This window comes from Aplysia californica, unplaced genomic scaffold (genome assembly GCF_000002075.1).
Source record: "Aplysia californica isolate F4 #8 unplaced genomic scaffold, AplCal3.0 scaffold00109, whole genome shotgun sequence".
Lineage (NCBI taxonomy): Eukaryota > Metazoa > Mollusca > Gastropoda > Aplysiida > Aplysiidae > Aplysia > Aplysia californica.
In genome coordinates this window covers 323,899-339,553 of record NW_004797379.1, presented here as the reverse complement: position 1 = coordinate 339,553, position 15,655 = coordinate 323,899, and the positions used below count along the sequence as shown (strand labels likewise).

Below are 15,655 nucleotides of genomic sequence, written 5' to 3'. Positions count from 1 at the left end.
ATTATATATAATATATATATATATATATATATATATATATATATATATATATATATATATATATATATATATATATATATATATATAGCCGACCCAGTAAAAACAGTCAGTTACAGAAACAATTAATATAGTTAGCCCAGGACGGAGAAAGGTGGAAAATGTCTGTCCGTGGCCTATACCCTGGTGCAGGGTGAGAAAGGAAATGCTATATTTTTTAACCTGCTTATCACAGTTAAACAGGCCTAGAGTTTGCTAAAATGCCAGTACAGAAAGCTGTTTAGCAAAGTTTAAAGACTAAAAAGTAGCTGATAGAAGGAAAATATCAGTGTTTTTTTAACAACTGTTTTTCTCTGAAACGTAGGCCTCCGGTACTTTTCTGTACATTAAAAGTGTTACGACTTACTACAATGATACAATATATTGAAAGAATCTAGAGATCTTTGCGCGCTCATTTATGACCTTATGCAGTTTCGAGCACCTTAAAACACTTACCCCCCTCTTTATTTGGTAATACGTCTTTTACAGTCCATTCAACTTGAAGATGCACTTCTAGGCTGTTGAGTTTTTTAGCTTAGTTTTAGTAGCGTTTTACCGCGCTCGCAACTGCATATAAGGTCATTATATTATATGAGCGCCAAGAGGTGGATGTCAACAGAGAAATCCTTTCAGGGAATCAGACTTCCTCTGCTCACCTCTCTAGCTTCAACAGCACAGAGTATCTTCTTTGACTATCTAGGCCCAGAAATAGCAGGTCACAAGAGTGTGACAAACAATCAAAAGAAGAAGAGGATATATATGACGATATGGTAAGGTTAGGAAAGAAAAAGCAGCAGTTCCCTGTTGTAGTTCAGGCACAGTTTTGAGCATGACATTAATTGTTGGATCAGCCCATTTACAAATCGTACTGTGAATTTGAACGAGAAATCATGTTCCTCCCTTTGGAAATGGCGTAAGACATTTCAGTCAGTGGAACCGCCCTCGGGGGGGGGGACTTCAAGGCTGAGATAATGGACACATGTAAGAGATCAAAAAACAAATCACGGGAAAAAAACAGCAAAGGACCCAAAGAGTATAAGACTAATTAGAGTCCCCATCTTTTCAATAATTCATTGTTGTAAAAATAACTGCTATTCCAGATCTAGATTTAGATTATTATATGGTCTTCCTGGAAAGTCTACGAGAAATTTAGAGGCGAAAATTCCAAAAGCAATATTTTTTTGTAAAAATTTTTTTTTTCTCCGTAGGATAATGTTTTAGAGAAAATAACAGAGATGGCCTGAACAACTGGCAAACAACACAATCAGAAAAGCTGAGTTGATCACAGACAACATAATATGATTGTCAGTGTCTGCTACAGACCTCATGACACCTGAAGAAGGAGATGTAATTAGAGAAAAAGAAATACAATATGTAGGCCTAGATCTAGGCCTAAGTTAAAAAACCCAGCACAAGCAAGTGTGCCAAATTGCCCAGTTTGGCACCATTTCTGGATTCTCCAATCCACAGAAGTGAACAATCTAGCTTACTACTACTATACCAATTTATGGTGTCAAAAGGTTAAGTTGTGGTAACAGGTTAAAGTGAAAGTCCTAGTTATTAGACTAGATTCTTGATCTTCCAGTTAAGCCCTTAAGGTTAAGCCTAAAGAACAGGTTCTGACCCAAGATTTCTCGTGAGGCAAGGTAACAACAAAGCATGCCACAGAGGCACAATTATAGGCCCCAGCCTAATGTCAAAAGGTTAAGTTGTGGTAATCGTAAAGTTAAAGGTTCTGAGTTCTGACCCAAGGTTTTTGGAAGGCAAGGTAACGAAGCATCACCATGTTACTCGTCTAGGCCTAGCAAAAAAATCTAGAATCTAGATTCTAGTCTAGATATAGATTCTAGATCTATTAGATTTCTCTACCCTCTGAACACATTCTAGATCTAAATCTAGATCTAGATCTAGATCTAGATATCTAGATCTATCATCCGTGCAAAATGTTAGCAGACCACTCTGCTCGCACACATGATTCGTTTCACTTTTCTGATCAAATCAAACCTCTAGGCCTACCGTAGTGCCGTAGTTTAGTACAATGATTGTATTATTTGACCATGTGTTTGTCAGTGTGCTCGTGTGTGCATGCGTTTTCCATTGCAGTTTCTGTCTGTCCTGTCTTCCTTTTCTCCAGCCATTATTGACCATCAGTTTGTTTGTGTTGATGTGCGCTTTTCTTTACTTTGTAGATCTCTAGATCTAGAATCTAGAATCTAGGTCTAGATCTATATCTAGATAGATCTAGATCTAGATTCTAGTTAGTTTAAACTTCAGTTGTAAAGTAAAGACAAAGTCTGTGACAAGTTCTCCAAATATTTGTGTTGGTTTGATTCCAGAGTTATGTAATCTAGAATCTAGATCAGATGTAGATCTAGATTCTAGTATGTAGATTCTAGATCTAGACTAGATCTAGATTCTAGATCTAGAGTTTTATGCAGTGGAACTCGGATTCAACGAGGTCGCCGGGCCTGACCTAAAATCTCGTTGAATCCGAGTGTTCGTTATGTTATAGCAAACACGAGGTAGGTTTTTTGTAGATAATTACAGGCACTGAGCAAGTAATGTATAAAGAGAAGTCACAAGTAGTAAGTAGTGCCTGAAATGCCTGATATTATGAGCTGTGTAAAAAAACAACCACCAGGTTCGTTCAAATGCACACGCCTGTGTCATCTCGATTGTTTACCAAAAAGCTGTGTTGTTGTGAAGAGCGCCTAGCATACAGCAACTTTTGATTCCATAGACAAGCGCACAATTCATTACGTAGTTGTACGTGAAGACTAGCTTATCATCATTGTAATAACATTTGATCAGTTGCCGGGAGTAAAAAAGACTGTGACGCGTTTGTAACTTCGACGTTCAACGCCCGGAACGCTGGTGCCCCCCCGACACGCATAGACAGCCGCATGTGTGCAGGCCGTCCATCTGACCCTGACACACGCTAGAGTAAATATGTGCACGTGCCAACAATGAATGTGTTGGTACGAAAAAAGGCCGCTGATTGGTTGCATGCAGTCGTTTAAGTGAATAATGGTTCACGATGCAGGTGCAATGGATGGTTTCCAGGAATAGATAAAGTTCGTTCTGGGAGAAAAATGAGCGAAGCCACGTCTGCAGGGACTGTTCACCCTGGAAGCGACCTCGTTGAATCCGAGCTCACTGATTTAAGTGCTCGTTGAATCCAGGTTATTTTTATTGATTTTAAAGAAGAAAAAAAACGGGATTCTATCTCATCTCGTTGAATCAGAGTTCCACTGTACTAGATCTAATGAATGAAATAAAATTTCCCTTTAATTGATCCTCAAGGGGACATTTAGTTTACAATGATAAAAACTTATTAAAAGACATTTTAATGAATGGGTATATATAAGGCCTACAGTAGGCCAACTTAATATCTAACATATCTATATACAAATTTAATAGATCACACCATTGCTGGTTGCCTCTGTGCATGCAGTGCCCTGTTGATAAGAAGGATTGTCGCGTGACCTTCCGTCTAAATCCTGTGTCACTGACACTTCAGATCGCTGCCTCAGAATTACATGCAGTTCAAGAGATCTGACATTTTTAGCCGTTTTGAGTTAATTATACTAGATCTAGAGAATCTAAAAATCTAGATCTAGACTAGGATCGCCATGAGGTCAGACACCGAAATGTTCAATCTGCTCTATCAAAATCTTTAAAATATTTGAAGTCATATCAAGATACATTATCAAAGAATTGCATTTGAAAAAGCTGAACATAATGTTTCTAGATCTAGAAAGAAAAAAACTTTAGGATTTTATTTTCTTTCATTTTACCGCTATTTTTTAAATCAATATTCAATTTAAGCGGACTGTATACTCGCCTAAGCTTTTTTCTTAAATTCTCTCATTTTTAGTTTGATAACGTGTTGAATCCACCAAGCACCAGGCTGATTAAGGGGTAAGAAAAGATATATTGATGGCAAAGATATCAGAGCAAATTACTACAGGCTGCAGAAGGCAGCATCAATTAAAGAAGGTTGTGACTTGCTTGCAAACACAAACAAAAATCTCTCAAAAACTGGGAAGTTAATTAAAGAGAATAACAATAAGATATAGCCCTGGGCTTAAATGCTATGAGAACATCAAATCAAAATCAACTGGCGAACAAGAGACATAGAGAATTGAACAAGTACATCTATAGGGACGACCTTCACTGATGATGGCAGAAGTGAAAATAAAAAGGAAATGAATAAAGAACATCAAATGCAAAAGCAAGATTCAGCCATAATATGCACGCAATCGTTTACTTCCAGGCAGTAATAAATGGCTTTCTTTAAGGAAAAAATTGTTGGAGTGCTAAAACAAAGAATGTTGACAACAAAATATCAGCTGTATTTGAGATGAAAGGCAAGATTGCCAGAATTAGCTGGAAAGCATAAAGACGAACAAGGAAGTGTATTTGTGTCAAATTTTCCACAGAAGACAAAACCATATGAAAAGTAAAAAACTCAATACTTTAGTCATGATATAAAACGCCACCAGGCCATTCATTGTGAATGAAATACTGGAAGGCAAGATATGGGGGTTTAGGGCTTTAGAAGCGTGGACAGTGAACAATGTGGACCGATAACATCTTGGCATGGATTGGGTCAATGTGAGCTTGTCTGATGAAACCAGGAATATGTGGCTAAACCTCGAATCGAGATATCAGCAAAAATAGTCAGTGTGGTCAGTTCTAGTCGATTTTGAGTTATTGAGGTGATACCCTCCCGACCATTTCAGAAAAAAAAGAAAATGTTGAAAAGCTGTTTCTTGTAAAAACCATTTTACAACATATTTTCTCAATACTTTTTTTTCATGTACATTCAGATATTAAAAAGTAATATTGACATGCTGCTACTTTGAAAACGTTTTTCTCAGTTCTAATTTTTCCACATTTTGTTATTTCATATTGCACTAGATTCTATTTCATATTCTAGAAAAGATAATTGCAAAATTTAAAGTGCATGATAATTAGGAAGATCCCAGCATTCAGAAAAGCACAAAAACTTCAAATGATCGTGAGGCAACATCTGATTTCCTCAGACCAACTCACAAATATGCCAGAATGTATGAGTGAAGCTCTATTGTAAGCAATGGCGGGTCATTACACATCTACCTCTGTAGCTCTGGGCCAGAGATGACACCTCCAGGTACCCATAGTGTTACGTTGTCAAAATGCAAAACTGTAAAAACTAGATCACATTGCTACACAATTTAATTTTTTGTAAGCTCTAAGAAATAAATTATGCAGTTCTGATTCCAACAAAAAGAAAAGGGAACGGGAATGGTGAAGTTTTTCTCATTCTTTCACAACCTTTTTTTCCCCCTCTCAATGCCGCAATGAAGGAAGACTAAGATGAAGAAAAAGTTATTGTGTTTTAGAGGATGTCATTTTTTATCGTTCTGACTTTTGAATCTCCCCCCCCCCCCGACCACCCTCCGAAACATACACACTCACAGACAAACCCACGCTCTCAAGCATACACACGACAAACTTTCCTTAACCATATCCGTACGCCCTGGGGTCATTTTGTACCCCCGAGGTTGTATTCTCCACATTTTAGAATACTTCTAGTGCAAAGATCTCTTCGAAACTTTCAGTATTTCTCAAAAAAACATTTTGACAGACTACTATGCAAAGCTTACGGATCAGATTAACGAGTAAATTTCCTCTTTGGAAAGTGGTTGCTCAGAGTATGGATACAATTGTAAAACACAACGTACGGATAGGGTTAATCAAAGAAGAATGAGATTGAGGAAAGCATTGTGCTTATTTAGACTTGTTATTTTCTGTCATTCTGACATGTGACTGTAGGTGTTTGTGGGTGATCTGGTGTAGTTTGCTCCCATCTATCATCCTTATCTCTTCTCCGTCTTTTCTTTGTATGTTTTTCTCTGGTAGCACCTCTAATCCTCTACTTTTATATGACCTAACAGTGTTGCAAATGCTGTAAAACTCTAATTAATACTAAACTAAGTCGTGATTTCCTCTCTCCCTGGCACTTCTATTTGTAGTTTGTCATCAGTTGGCGCTAGAGAAGGTCTACTATTGTGACAGCGACTGGGAACTTTCTGCCTGTATAGGATCTGTCTAACCATGTTCCAGAGGTAAGAGATTGTACGTGGGACAGAAGAACTGAAGTACAAAGAGAAGGAACAAAAAGCAAAGAAGGAGAAACAAAAAGCAAAGAAGAAGAAACAAAAATGAGTAGAAGGGAAAGGAGAAGGAGAGGAAAAAAGAAAGAAGAAAGAAAAGGAGAAAAGAAGATAATCAAGGAGAAAATTAAGAAAGGGAAAAAGAAGGAAGGAACAGAAGGAGAAGAAGAAAGAAAAAGGAGGAGAAGGAAACGAGTCAGGAGAAGGAAAAGAAGAATAAGCAAGAGATGGAGAATTAAAGGCTGAAAAAGAAAAAGAAGACGAAAAGAAGCAAAAGAATAAGACAAGAAGGAGGAAAAGGAGAACTATAATTGTGAGGCAGTGTGGTGAAATCAGGCGTTCATCAAAATAATGATAATGAAGAAACTGGATTTTTCCACAGGTTTGGGAATTTTTCTCGAATTTTTGTTTTTTAGCTCATCATCTTCCTCCATGTCCATTAAAGAACACATTTCTGTGTGGATTGTGCTGAAAAAGGGCAATTAAATGCATTCAAAGTGTAAATTTTCTGTTTCCACAGGCTCTTAAGCTAAGGAAATAACTAAACTTTAGAGGCCATTTTCTTGCTTATTCTACCCTTGAGACCAGGCGACGCCCATCTATTTAATCGCAAATATCTCGATTTGTATTCAAGATAAATGGATATTTTTTTTCGTCGGGAGTAAGACAAATGAATTTGCTTTATGGAGATACCAATAACTCCACATGCCCAAAAAATGACAAGCGCCTGATTCTACCGTGTCATGACACAATTGTGCTTTTGTCTCTTGTGTTGTGTCCTAGAGTATCCACTTTTACGAGATTTAAATGGGTGGTTGAAATTCTTTTCTTCTGTTGTTTCTGTGTGTGTGTGGGTGGTTTGCGGGTGCCACTTGTAGGCTGTATTACTCCTTTTTTTTTCCTATGTTGTTTCTGTTTGTTGTTTAGTAATCTGATAATCATAATATAACTTTGGGTGTTCCTGATTGTATTTTGAAAAACAAAAACTTCTCTGTTCTCAAACAAACAGACAAACAGCTGGCAGCATAAACAATTAGTTACCCCATGGGGCAGTGCCACTGACTGAAGTGTCTTTAGGCCATTCCCAAAGGGGGGACATTTCTCGTTCTAGTGCAAAGTAGAATTGTAAATGGGCTGATCTAACAATGTCATGCTCATAAATGTGCCTGAACTACAACAGGAAACTGCTGCTTTTTCTTTCCTAATCCTTACTATCGTCAATTCCTCTACTTCTTTTGTATGTTTGTCACACTCTTGTGACCTGCTTTTTCGGGGTGCTTTGATAGTCGAAGCAGACTTTGTGCTGTTGAAGCTAGAGAGGTGAGCAGAGTAAGTCTGATTCCCTGTAAGGACTTCTCTGTTGACATCCACCCCTTGGTGCTCATATGACCTTATGCAGTTGCAAGCGCTGTAAAACCTCTACTAAAACTTTAAAAAACAATTAGTTTTCTTATCTCCATCCGCAGACCGTGCCTGAGACTGCGTGTTCTCCTACAACATATTGTAAGTTGTAGTTTTTATTGCTCTCTTCTCTTAACATGACTACCTTCTTTTTTGTCTTGGCGTCTGTTATGTTGCAATGGTAACCACTTCATACTTCAAGTAAAAAAAGGTAGGTAGCTGGGGGGTGCTCCATTGTGGTTTGTTCCTTCTTTCCTATGAAAGATCTCTCCACTATCTCTCATCCTCCTTTTTGTTGTATGTTACTCTCCAGTAATGCCTCTAATCATCTTCGACATTTGTGCAATAGACGTAATTGTGTTATAAATGCCATAAAACTTGTACGAAAAATAAGCTTTAGACAAAAAAAGAAAAAAATGTTCGACTGCCCTCCCACTTTTTCTCTGCTTTTGATGGTCGATGTTTGGTTAACGTGGTGACCACATACAAACCAAGAGCTCAACAAACAACAAAACAAAAATGCCTAACCCTTGACCTTCATACTTCTTTGCAAATGTTGGTTTGGCTTCCATGGTAACTGTACACTTATATAACCAAGAAAATATCTGATAACCCTCTCATTTCATTGCGGATGTTTGTTTGGTCACTATGGTAACTGTGTATGTATATAACTTTTTAAAATTTCTGACTAACTTTTTACTTCTTTGGGAATGTTTGTGTTGTTACCATGGTAACTGTGTACTTATCATCATCATCTAATGCCAGATCTGTGACAGACATTGGCGATCATGGTTCTCCATTCATTTCTTTGTTCGGGGATGCTCTTAAAAAAGCGACGTTTCCTTGATCTGTCCCCGTTACCCATTTGTTTAGGTTCTCTAAGTAGGTTGCTCTGGGCCTACCCCTGCCTCATTTGCCTTCAATTTTGCCAGTGAGAGCTCCGCTTTATTTCTGTGGAACATTTGGCATCAGATGTTATCATAGATCTATATCCTAGATATTTAAACTGTTGGACTTGTTCGATTTTTTCACCTTTGCTAATGAGATTACAACTAGGATTTACTGCTTTTTTTATATTACCATGCATTCTGTTTTCTTTACATTCAACACTAATCCTTTACATTCACTTTCTGTTGCAACAGTATCTAGAAGCAATTGAAGGTCCTTTTGTGTACTTATATTACTGTGAAAAAGTCTGATTAACCTTCTAACTTCTTTGCGGATGTTTATAGAGCAGTTAGGTTCTTCATTGTATGTAGAAAACACAAATTCGATTCACTCGTGTGGAGAATTTTTATAGAGTATATCTCTATCTTTCTGCTATCCCTCTCAACTCGGGCTGGCCATGAAAGGCAGAGTGGAAGCATCCTGTCTCTTCGTGAATATGTGTATGGATTTTACGCCGCTATCAACACAATTAAGTTATTTAAGAGGCAGGACCTCTTTAATGTCCATCGCTGATAGGACCAAGTCATATGGGTTGAGCAGCTTGAAAACTCCACCAAGCAACCCAAGTTCAGGAACGCCTAGTCAGGGATTCGAACCAGGGCCATCTGCTCCTTAGATCAGCATAATTCCAACTGAACTAACACTAACAGAGCGCCCTCCCAACTCCTAAATGATCACCATTGTGCAGAGACAGGGGTAAAACATTTACAGTTACAATTACAGTCCAACACTCAGATCGAGAGTTATCGCTGGACTACACTGACTTAAAGCAGAGATAATAAATGCATCAGGTTACGAACGGGCTCATATTTCAATCAATAAATAACCATTTAATTGTCTCAGTAGATTATGCAGACCGCAACAGTTTGTCAGTGGTATTGATCAATGTGCTGTTACTATATATATCACCACTGGCAAACTACTCAAATGTTCAAAGCCCAGAAGGCAAAAGTTTTCAGAAGAGAGGAAAAACTGTTTCATTTCTCTATCAGTTGTGTACTACTTTATGTTTCTGGTCCTGCTTTTTTCAACATTAAGAATTTGAATTTTGACAAAATATTTCTTTTGCACATACAAACAATGCCACATATTTAAAAAATACAATGTTTGAAATATTGGGCTTAGTACATATCTATACAGCTGGACAATGATTTTACAGTTGTGCCCGCTCTTCTATGTTGCCCCGTGGAACTTTCCTGTAGTTCAGTGGGCACACCTCATGCGCTGAGCCTTCTGCTGGATAGTGTGTTCTGTTGTGGGTGCAATGTTTAATATGTTATGTAGTGAACGATACATGCTTTCATAATTATGCTGTGAATATTGTATCTGATGTCATTAATGCTGATTTTGTGTGATTGTTGTAAAAGAGTTATCGCTTGTGATAGTTATATGTAGGGGTGAACTCTTATTAATTGTTTTGTTATCTGTTTGCCTGTTTGAATTTCTTCTTCTTCTTCTCCTCCTCCTCCTCCGCCTCCTCCTCCTCCTCCGCCTCCTCCTCCTCCTCCTCCTCCTCCTCCCCTCCTCCTCCTCCTCCTCCTCCTCCTCCTCCTCTCTCTCTCTCTCTCTCTCTCTCTCTCTCTCTCTCTCTCTCTCTCTCTCTCTCTCTCTCTCTCTCTCTCTCTCTTGCTATATATCTATCTATTTCTTTCACTCTCTCCCCCCCCCCCCACTTTTTCTGTCTGTCTGTCTGTCTGTCTGTCTGTCTGTCTGTCTCTCTGTCTGTCTGTCTGTCTGTCTGTCTGTCTCTCTGTCTGTCTGTCTGTCTGTCTCTGTTTCTCTCTCTCACTCTCTCTCTCTCCCTCTCCCCCCCTCTCTCTCTTCCTCTCTCTCTTTCTTTCTCTCTCTCTCTGTCTCTCTCTCTCTCTCTCTCTCTCTCTCTCTCTCTCTCTCTCTCTCTCTCTGTGTATGTGTGACAGAGTTATGACACACACAGACTTGATTGTAACTCACGAGTCTGACACATAACACATACAGACTTGATTTTAATGCATGATTATAATACAGGTCTGACACATGTATAGACTGTATTCTGACATAGTTGTGACACATGTACAGACTGTATTCTGACATAATTATGGCACATGTACAGACTGTATTCTGACACAGTTGTGGCACATGTACAAACTGTATTCTGACAAGGTTGTGACTCAGATATGACACAGTTATGACATTCATACAGACTGCATTTTCTCCCCTTTCCCGCAGCGGGCAGCCCAAATGTCCAGCCAGGCGGAGGAAGAAATCTTGTTCCAGGCCAGGAACCATGTTGGTGTGGTCACTATGAACCGACCCAAGGCCCTAAACGCCCTCAACCTCTCCATGGTCAGGAAAATGTACAGCAAGATGCTGGTGAGGACAAATATGTGGCCTTGGCGCTCATATGACCTTATGCAGTTGTGAGCGGCGTAACACCTCTACTAAAACTAAAATATGTGGCCAGCTGCCTTTTTGGTCCTACTTATATAAAACAATCTAGGATCCCATTCTGGAACTGTGTCTGTGGTGAAGCGGTTAGTCTCTTTGTTGTTGCATGCAGGAGACCTTACTTTGATTCTCAAGTGGGGGAAAATTTTAATTGAGTACCTGTGTCTTTCTGCTGGGATGTCTCCCTCTCAACCCTCCTCCTAAATGATCTATATCATTGATTCGATGGAGTCATCAAAGAACCTACATTAAAAAAATATGTGACATTCTATGGGTTGTTGGGGGCATGTCACTTGTCGATCCTACTTGCTTTCTCTCTGTCTGTTGCTTCTGTCTGTGTGTTTGGTGTGGAGGGTGTCACTGGTCGGTCCTACTTCATTATTCTCCCTTTGTAGTTTCTGTCTGTGTGTTTGGTGTGGAGGGTGTCACTGGTAGGTCCTACTTCATTATTCTCCCTTTGTTGTTTCAGTCTGTGTGGGTGATTGGAGGGTGTAACTGATAGGTCTTACTTATTTTTGTCTCCATATGGAGTTTCTGTCTCTGTGGGTGGTTGGAGGGTGCCAGTGGTAGATCCAATTTGTTTTCTCTCCCTCTTGTGTTTCTGTTTGTTCTGTCTTACTTTTCTCGTGCCCTAAATGACCGGTTATTATGTCCATGTTTTTTTGTGCAAACACACAGACAAATAAACATAGTGGGTAGTTGGTTGGTGCTCTGGTATGGTTCTGGCTTGGTTTTCATCTTCTTTCTCATCAGACATTTATCGTTTTTATCTGACCATCTTTTTTTTTGTATGCCAATGTCTAGTAACACCTCTAATCTTTGGCATTTATATGACCTTTTTGTGTTGCAAATGCTCTAAAACTTTATCTAAAGTCTGAAATATAAACACACAACTAAACACACAGACAGCTAAACACTAACAAAGTCACAGACAAATTAACACACGACTAGACACTCATACAAATAAACACAAACAAACTCACAGACAAATTGACACTCAGCCAAACACACATTACACTAGCAAACTGACTGTTTGTCCCCAGGCATGGGAGACAGACCCGAACATCGCACTGGTGGTGATCCGAGGGGCAGGAGGGAAGGCCTTTTGTGCTGGTGGGGACATCAGAGGTAGGCTGGTTGTTTTGGTTGTTGTTGTTGTAGTTGTTGTTCTTGTTGTTGTGTGTGTGTGGTAGCCTATCCGTTCGAAATGTTTGGAGCCCCGAAGAGCGTGCTCTTCGCCTCCCTGTCTTGTTGTTGTTGTTCTTGTTGTTGTTTGTAATGTTAGTTTTTGTTGTTGTGGTTTTTATTTGTTTTTTCTTTTGGTGTCGTTATTGTTATTTACATTGCTGTTAGTGGGGGGTTTTTTTGTTTATGTTGTTGTTAGGATTTGTTGTTATTGTTGTTGTTACTTTTTTATTTATGTTGTGATAGTAGTATGTAGGAGTGAACTCTTATTAATTAATGTTTTGTTGTCTTTTTGCCTGTCTAAATGTTTTTCTTTTCTTCTTCTTCTTCTTCTTTTATTTATGTTGTTGTTGTTGATGTTTGTTTTGTTTATGTTATTGTTGTTAGGATGGAGAGTTTTTGTTGTTGTTTTTTATGGGTTTTTAATTTTTAATTTTAAGCTCTTTTTTTATTTATGTTGATATGATGGTGATGTTTATTATTTTTTATTTCCATTGTTGATTTTAGGCTTTTTTGCTGTTGTTGTTTTTATTAATATTGCTGGTGGTGAGTTTTTTGTTTTTGTTTATGTTGTCCCGTGCAGTGCCACTGACTGAAGGGTCTTTGGGCCATTCACAAAGGGGGGATATTAACATGTTCTCATGCGCAGTAGACTTGTAAATGGGATGATTTATCAATGCCATGCTCATACGGTGCCGGAACAACACAGGGGGAACTGGTGCTTTTTAGTTCCTCGTCCTTACTATCGTCATTTACCTCTACTACTTTTGTATGTTTGTCACACTCTTGTGACCCGCTATTTCCGGGGTGCCTTGATAGTCGAAGCTGACTTTGTGCTGTTGAGGCTAGAGGTGAGCTGAGTAAGCTTGATTCCCTGTTTGGACTTCTCTGTTGACATCCTCCCCTTGGCACTCATATGAACATATGCAGTTGTGAGCGCCGTAAAACGTTACTTAAACTAAAAATTAAAGTTTATTTTGTTGTTAGTTTGTTTTTTAAAATTTATTTATGTTGTTAGTTTTGTTTGTTTTGTTTTGTTTTGATAAATGAACTATTTAAGTACAATACTTGTTACAGTTGTGTGTGTTGTACTGTCTTCTTGTTCTCGTCCTCCATATCTTTCCCTTCACTTTATCGTGTAATATTATAATAATGCAGGTTACTGGTGGTGAAAAGAAATTAGGGCTTTAGGAATGGATTAGCCAACGGTCATTGGATTTGATTAGGATTAGAAGACAATTGAAAGCAGAGACAAATGCAAGTAGAAAAAAAGATCAAAAGCGGACGCATTGGAGCAGTATAGGACAAGGGCTAAAGATGTAAAGAGATCACTAAGAAAAAACAGGGAGGATTTCATAAACAGGCTGGCAGAGAGGAGGGCAGAGGAGGTAGCAGCAGGAGGGAACATGCGAAACCTTTACCAGACCACAAAGACTTTTTCTGGAAAATATGGGAGACCGAAGTAACAGTAAAGGACCAAGAGGGAAAAGCCATTTTTAAAAAGGAAGCTCAGTCGAGACGATGGGTAGAGCATTTCAACAGTCCCCTGAGCAGACCACCACCGAGTAACCCACCAAACATCCTGCCGGAAGGAAATGAGTTACCAATCTGCTGTGATGCTCCATCAAAACAAGAGATTATGGATGCCATTAAGAAGCAGAACAGGTCAGATTTCACCTGAGACCCTAAAGAAAGATGCCAATATGACGGCAGACCTCCTTCTCCCATTGTTTACCAGGATCTGGAATGAGAGCAAGTTCCCAAAGGATTTGGAAGAACACCTTGTGAAACTACCAAAAAAGGGGATCTCAGCAACTGCCACAACTACCGAGCCAGATAAGGTCTTCAACAGAATCATTCTGGAGAGAATCAAGTCTGCAACGGATCCAAGACTTGGATAAACAGGCTAGTTTTCGGAAAAATCGGTCAACCATGGACCAGATTGCTATGCTGAGGATCATAGTCGAACAGTCCTTGGAGTGGAACTCCCAGTTGGTCTTCGACTTCCTTGAGTATGAGAAGACCTTTGACAGTATAGACCGAGGAACACTGGAAGATACTGAGACATCATGGAATCCCACAAAAGTTGAGTAACATCATCAAGAGCATGTACGAAGTGACAAGTTGCAGGGTTATACATGATGGCCAGTTCACTGACAGCTTTGACATCAAGACTGGTGTGAGACAGGGACGTTTACTATCAATTTTCCTCTATATCTTGGCGATCGACTGGCTGATGAAGGAAATTACCAGAGGACACAGAAACGGCATACAGTAGACCCCATGGACACAGTTGGACGATCTGGACTTTGCAGATGACTTGGCGCTTCTGTCACACGCTCAGGGACAGATGCAAGCAAAGACCACAATTTTAAATAGCCTATCAGTCTGTTGGACTGATGATCCACCCAGGAAAGTCAAAAGTCCTAAGGATAGATGCACTACGAAAGGAACAGGTCACGATGCAGAAAAATGCACTGGAAGACATTGAATCCTTCTGCTATCTTGGGAATATAATTGACAGAGAGGGAGGAACAGGCGCTGAAATAAAGTCCCTCATTGGAAAGGCACAGACTGCATTTATTTCTTTAAATAGGATTTGGAGGAGCTGGGATATCTCACTACGAACAAAGCTGAGGATTTTCAATTCTAATGTGAAGTCAGTCTTGTTGTAGGGATGTGAGATGTGGAATGCATCTCAGACTTGCATAAAGAGGATCCAGGTTTTCTTGGACAAGTGTCTAAGGAAGTAACTGAGGATCAGACAGACAAACAAGATCACCAATGAGAAAGTATTACGAAGAACGAGACAGAGCCCAGTCAGAGATGAGGTGGGAAAAAGGCGTTGGCGATGGATCAGACACACTTTCAAGAAGTCAAGCAGATGCATAACAAGGAAAGTGTTAGATTGGAACCCACAAGGTAAAAGATCAAGGGGAAGACCATGTGGAACCTGTAGAAGAGTCATGGAAATAGATGAACAGAAAAGTGGGAAGACATGGAGGGACGTCTAGCGACTAGCCCAGGATAGGGAAAGGTGGAAAGTGTTTGTTTGTAGCCTTTGTCCTGATTCAGGGTGAGAAAGACAATGATAATGTAGGTGACTGGAGGGCACCTCTGGTAGGTGCTACTTCTTTACTTTCCCTTTCTGTTCTCTCCATCTCTGGTCTTGCTTTATTCCCGCACCCAGTGACAGTTATTGTGTCGATGTGCTGCTGTTTTCTCAAACACAGACTGGCCATTATGATGTCGATATGCTTCTCTTTAACGTATAAGCTTTTGTTTATGTGTTTTTCCTCCGATCCCCAGCTGTGACTGATGCAGGCAGGAAGGGAGACCCGCTGTCACAGAATTTTTTCAAAGAGGAATACATTCTCAATCATAAGATTGGTAGGTTTTATGACTTATGACCAGCGTCTGTGGTGTAGCAGTTAGGTGTTTTCCCACAATATTCAGAAATTTGTGTGTTCCATTCCAGGCTCAGAATGTGTGTGTGT

The 15,655-nt window shown here is 39.4% G+C and overlaps 1 protein-coding gene across 3 annotated transcripts in view; it reads left to right on the top strand.

The window, feature by feature from the left end:
- Positions 1-1,567: 1,567 nt before the first annotated feature.
- LOC101858174 (3-hydroxyisobutyryl-CoA hydrolase, mitochondrial) overlaps positions 1,568-15,655 on the top strand; it is a 21,245-nt gene continuing 7,157 nt past the window's right edge. The window contains exons 1-6 of one of the 3 annotated variants that reach the window (XM_013080985.2): positions 1,568-1,682; positions 6,057-6,149; positions 7,664-7,700; positions 10,755-10,898; positions 12,017-12,101; positions 15,468-15,548. In XM_013080985.2, coding sequence (XP_012936439.1) covers positions 6,139-6,149; positions 7,664-7,700; positions 10,755-10,898; positions 12,017-12,101; positions 15,468-15,548 — 358 coding nt within the window. In that variant the 5' untranslated portion in view covers positions 1,568-1,682; positions 6,057-6,138. Of the gene's footprint in view, positions 1,683-1,719; positions 1,805-6,056; positions 6,150-7,663; positions 7,701-10,754; positions 10,899-12,016; positions 12,102-15,467; positions 15,549-15,655 lie in introns of those variants that run through there. The other 2 variants (XM_035969042.1, XM_013080986.2) reach the window with 2 other exon arrangements.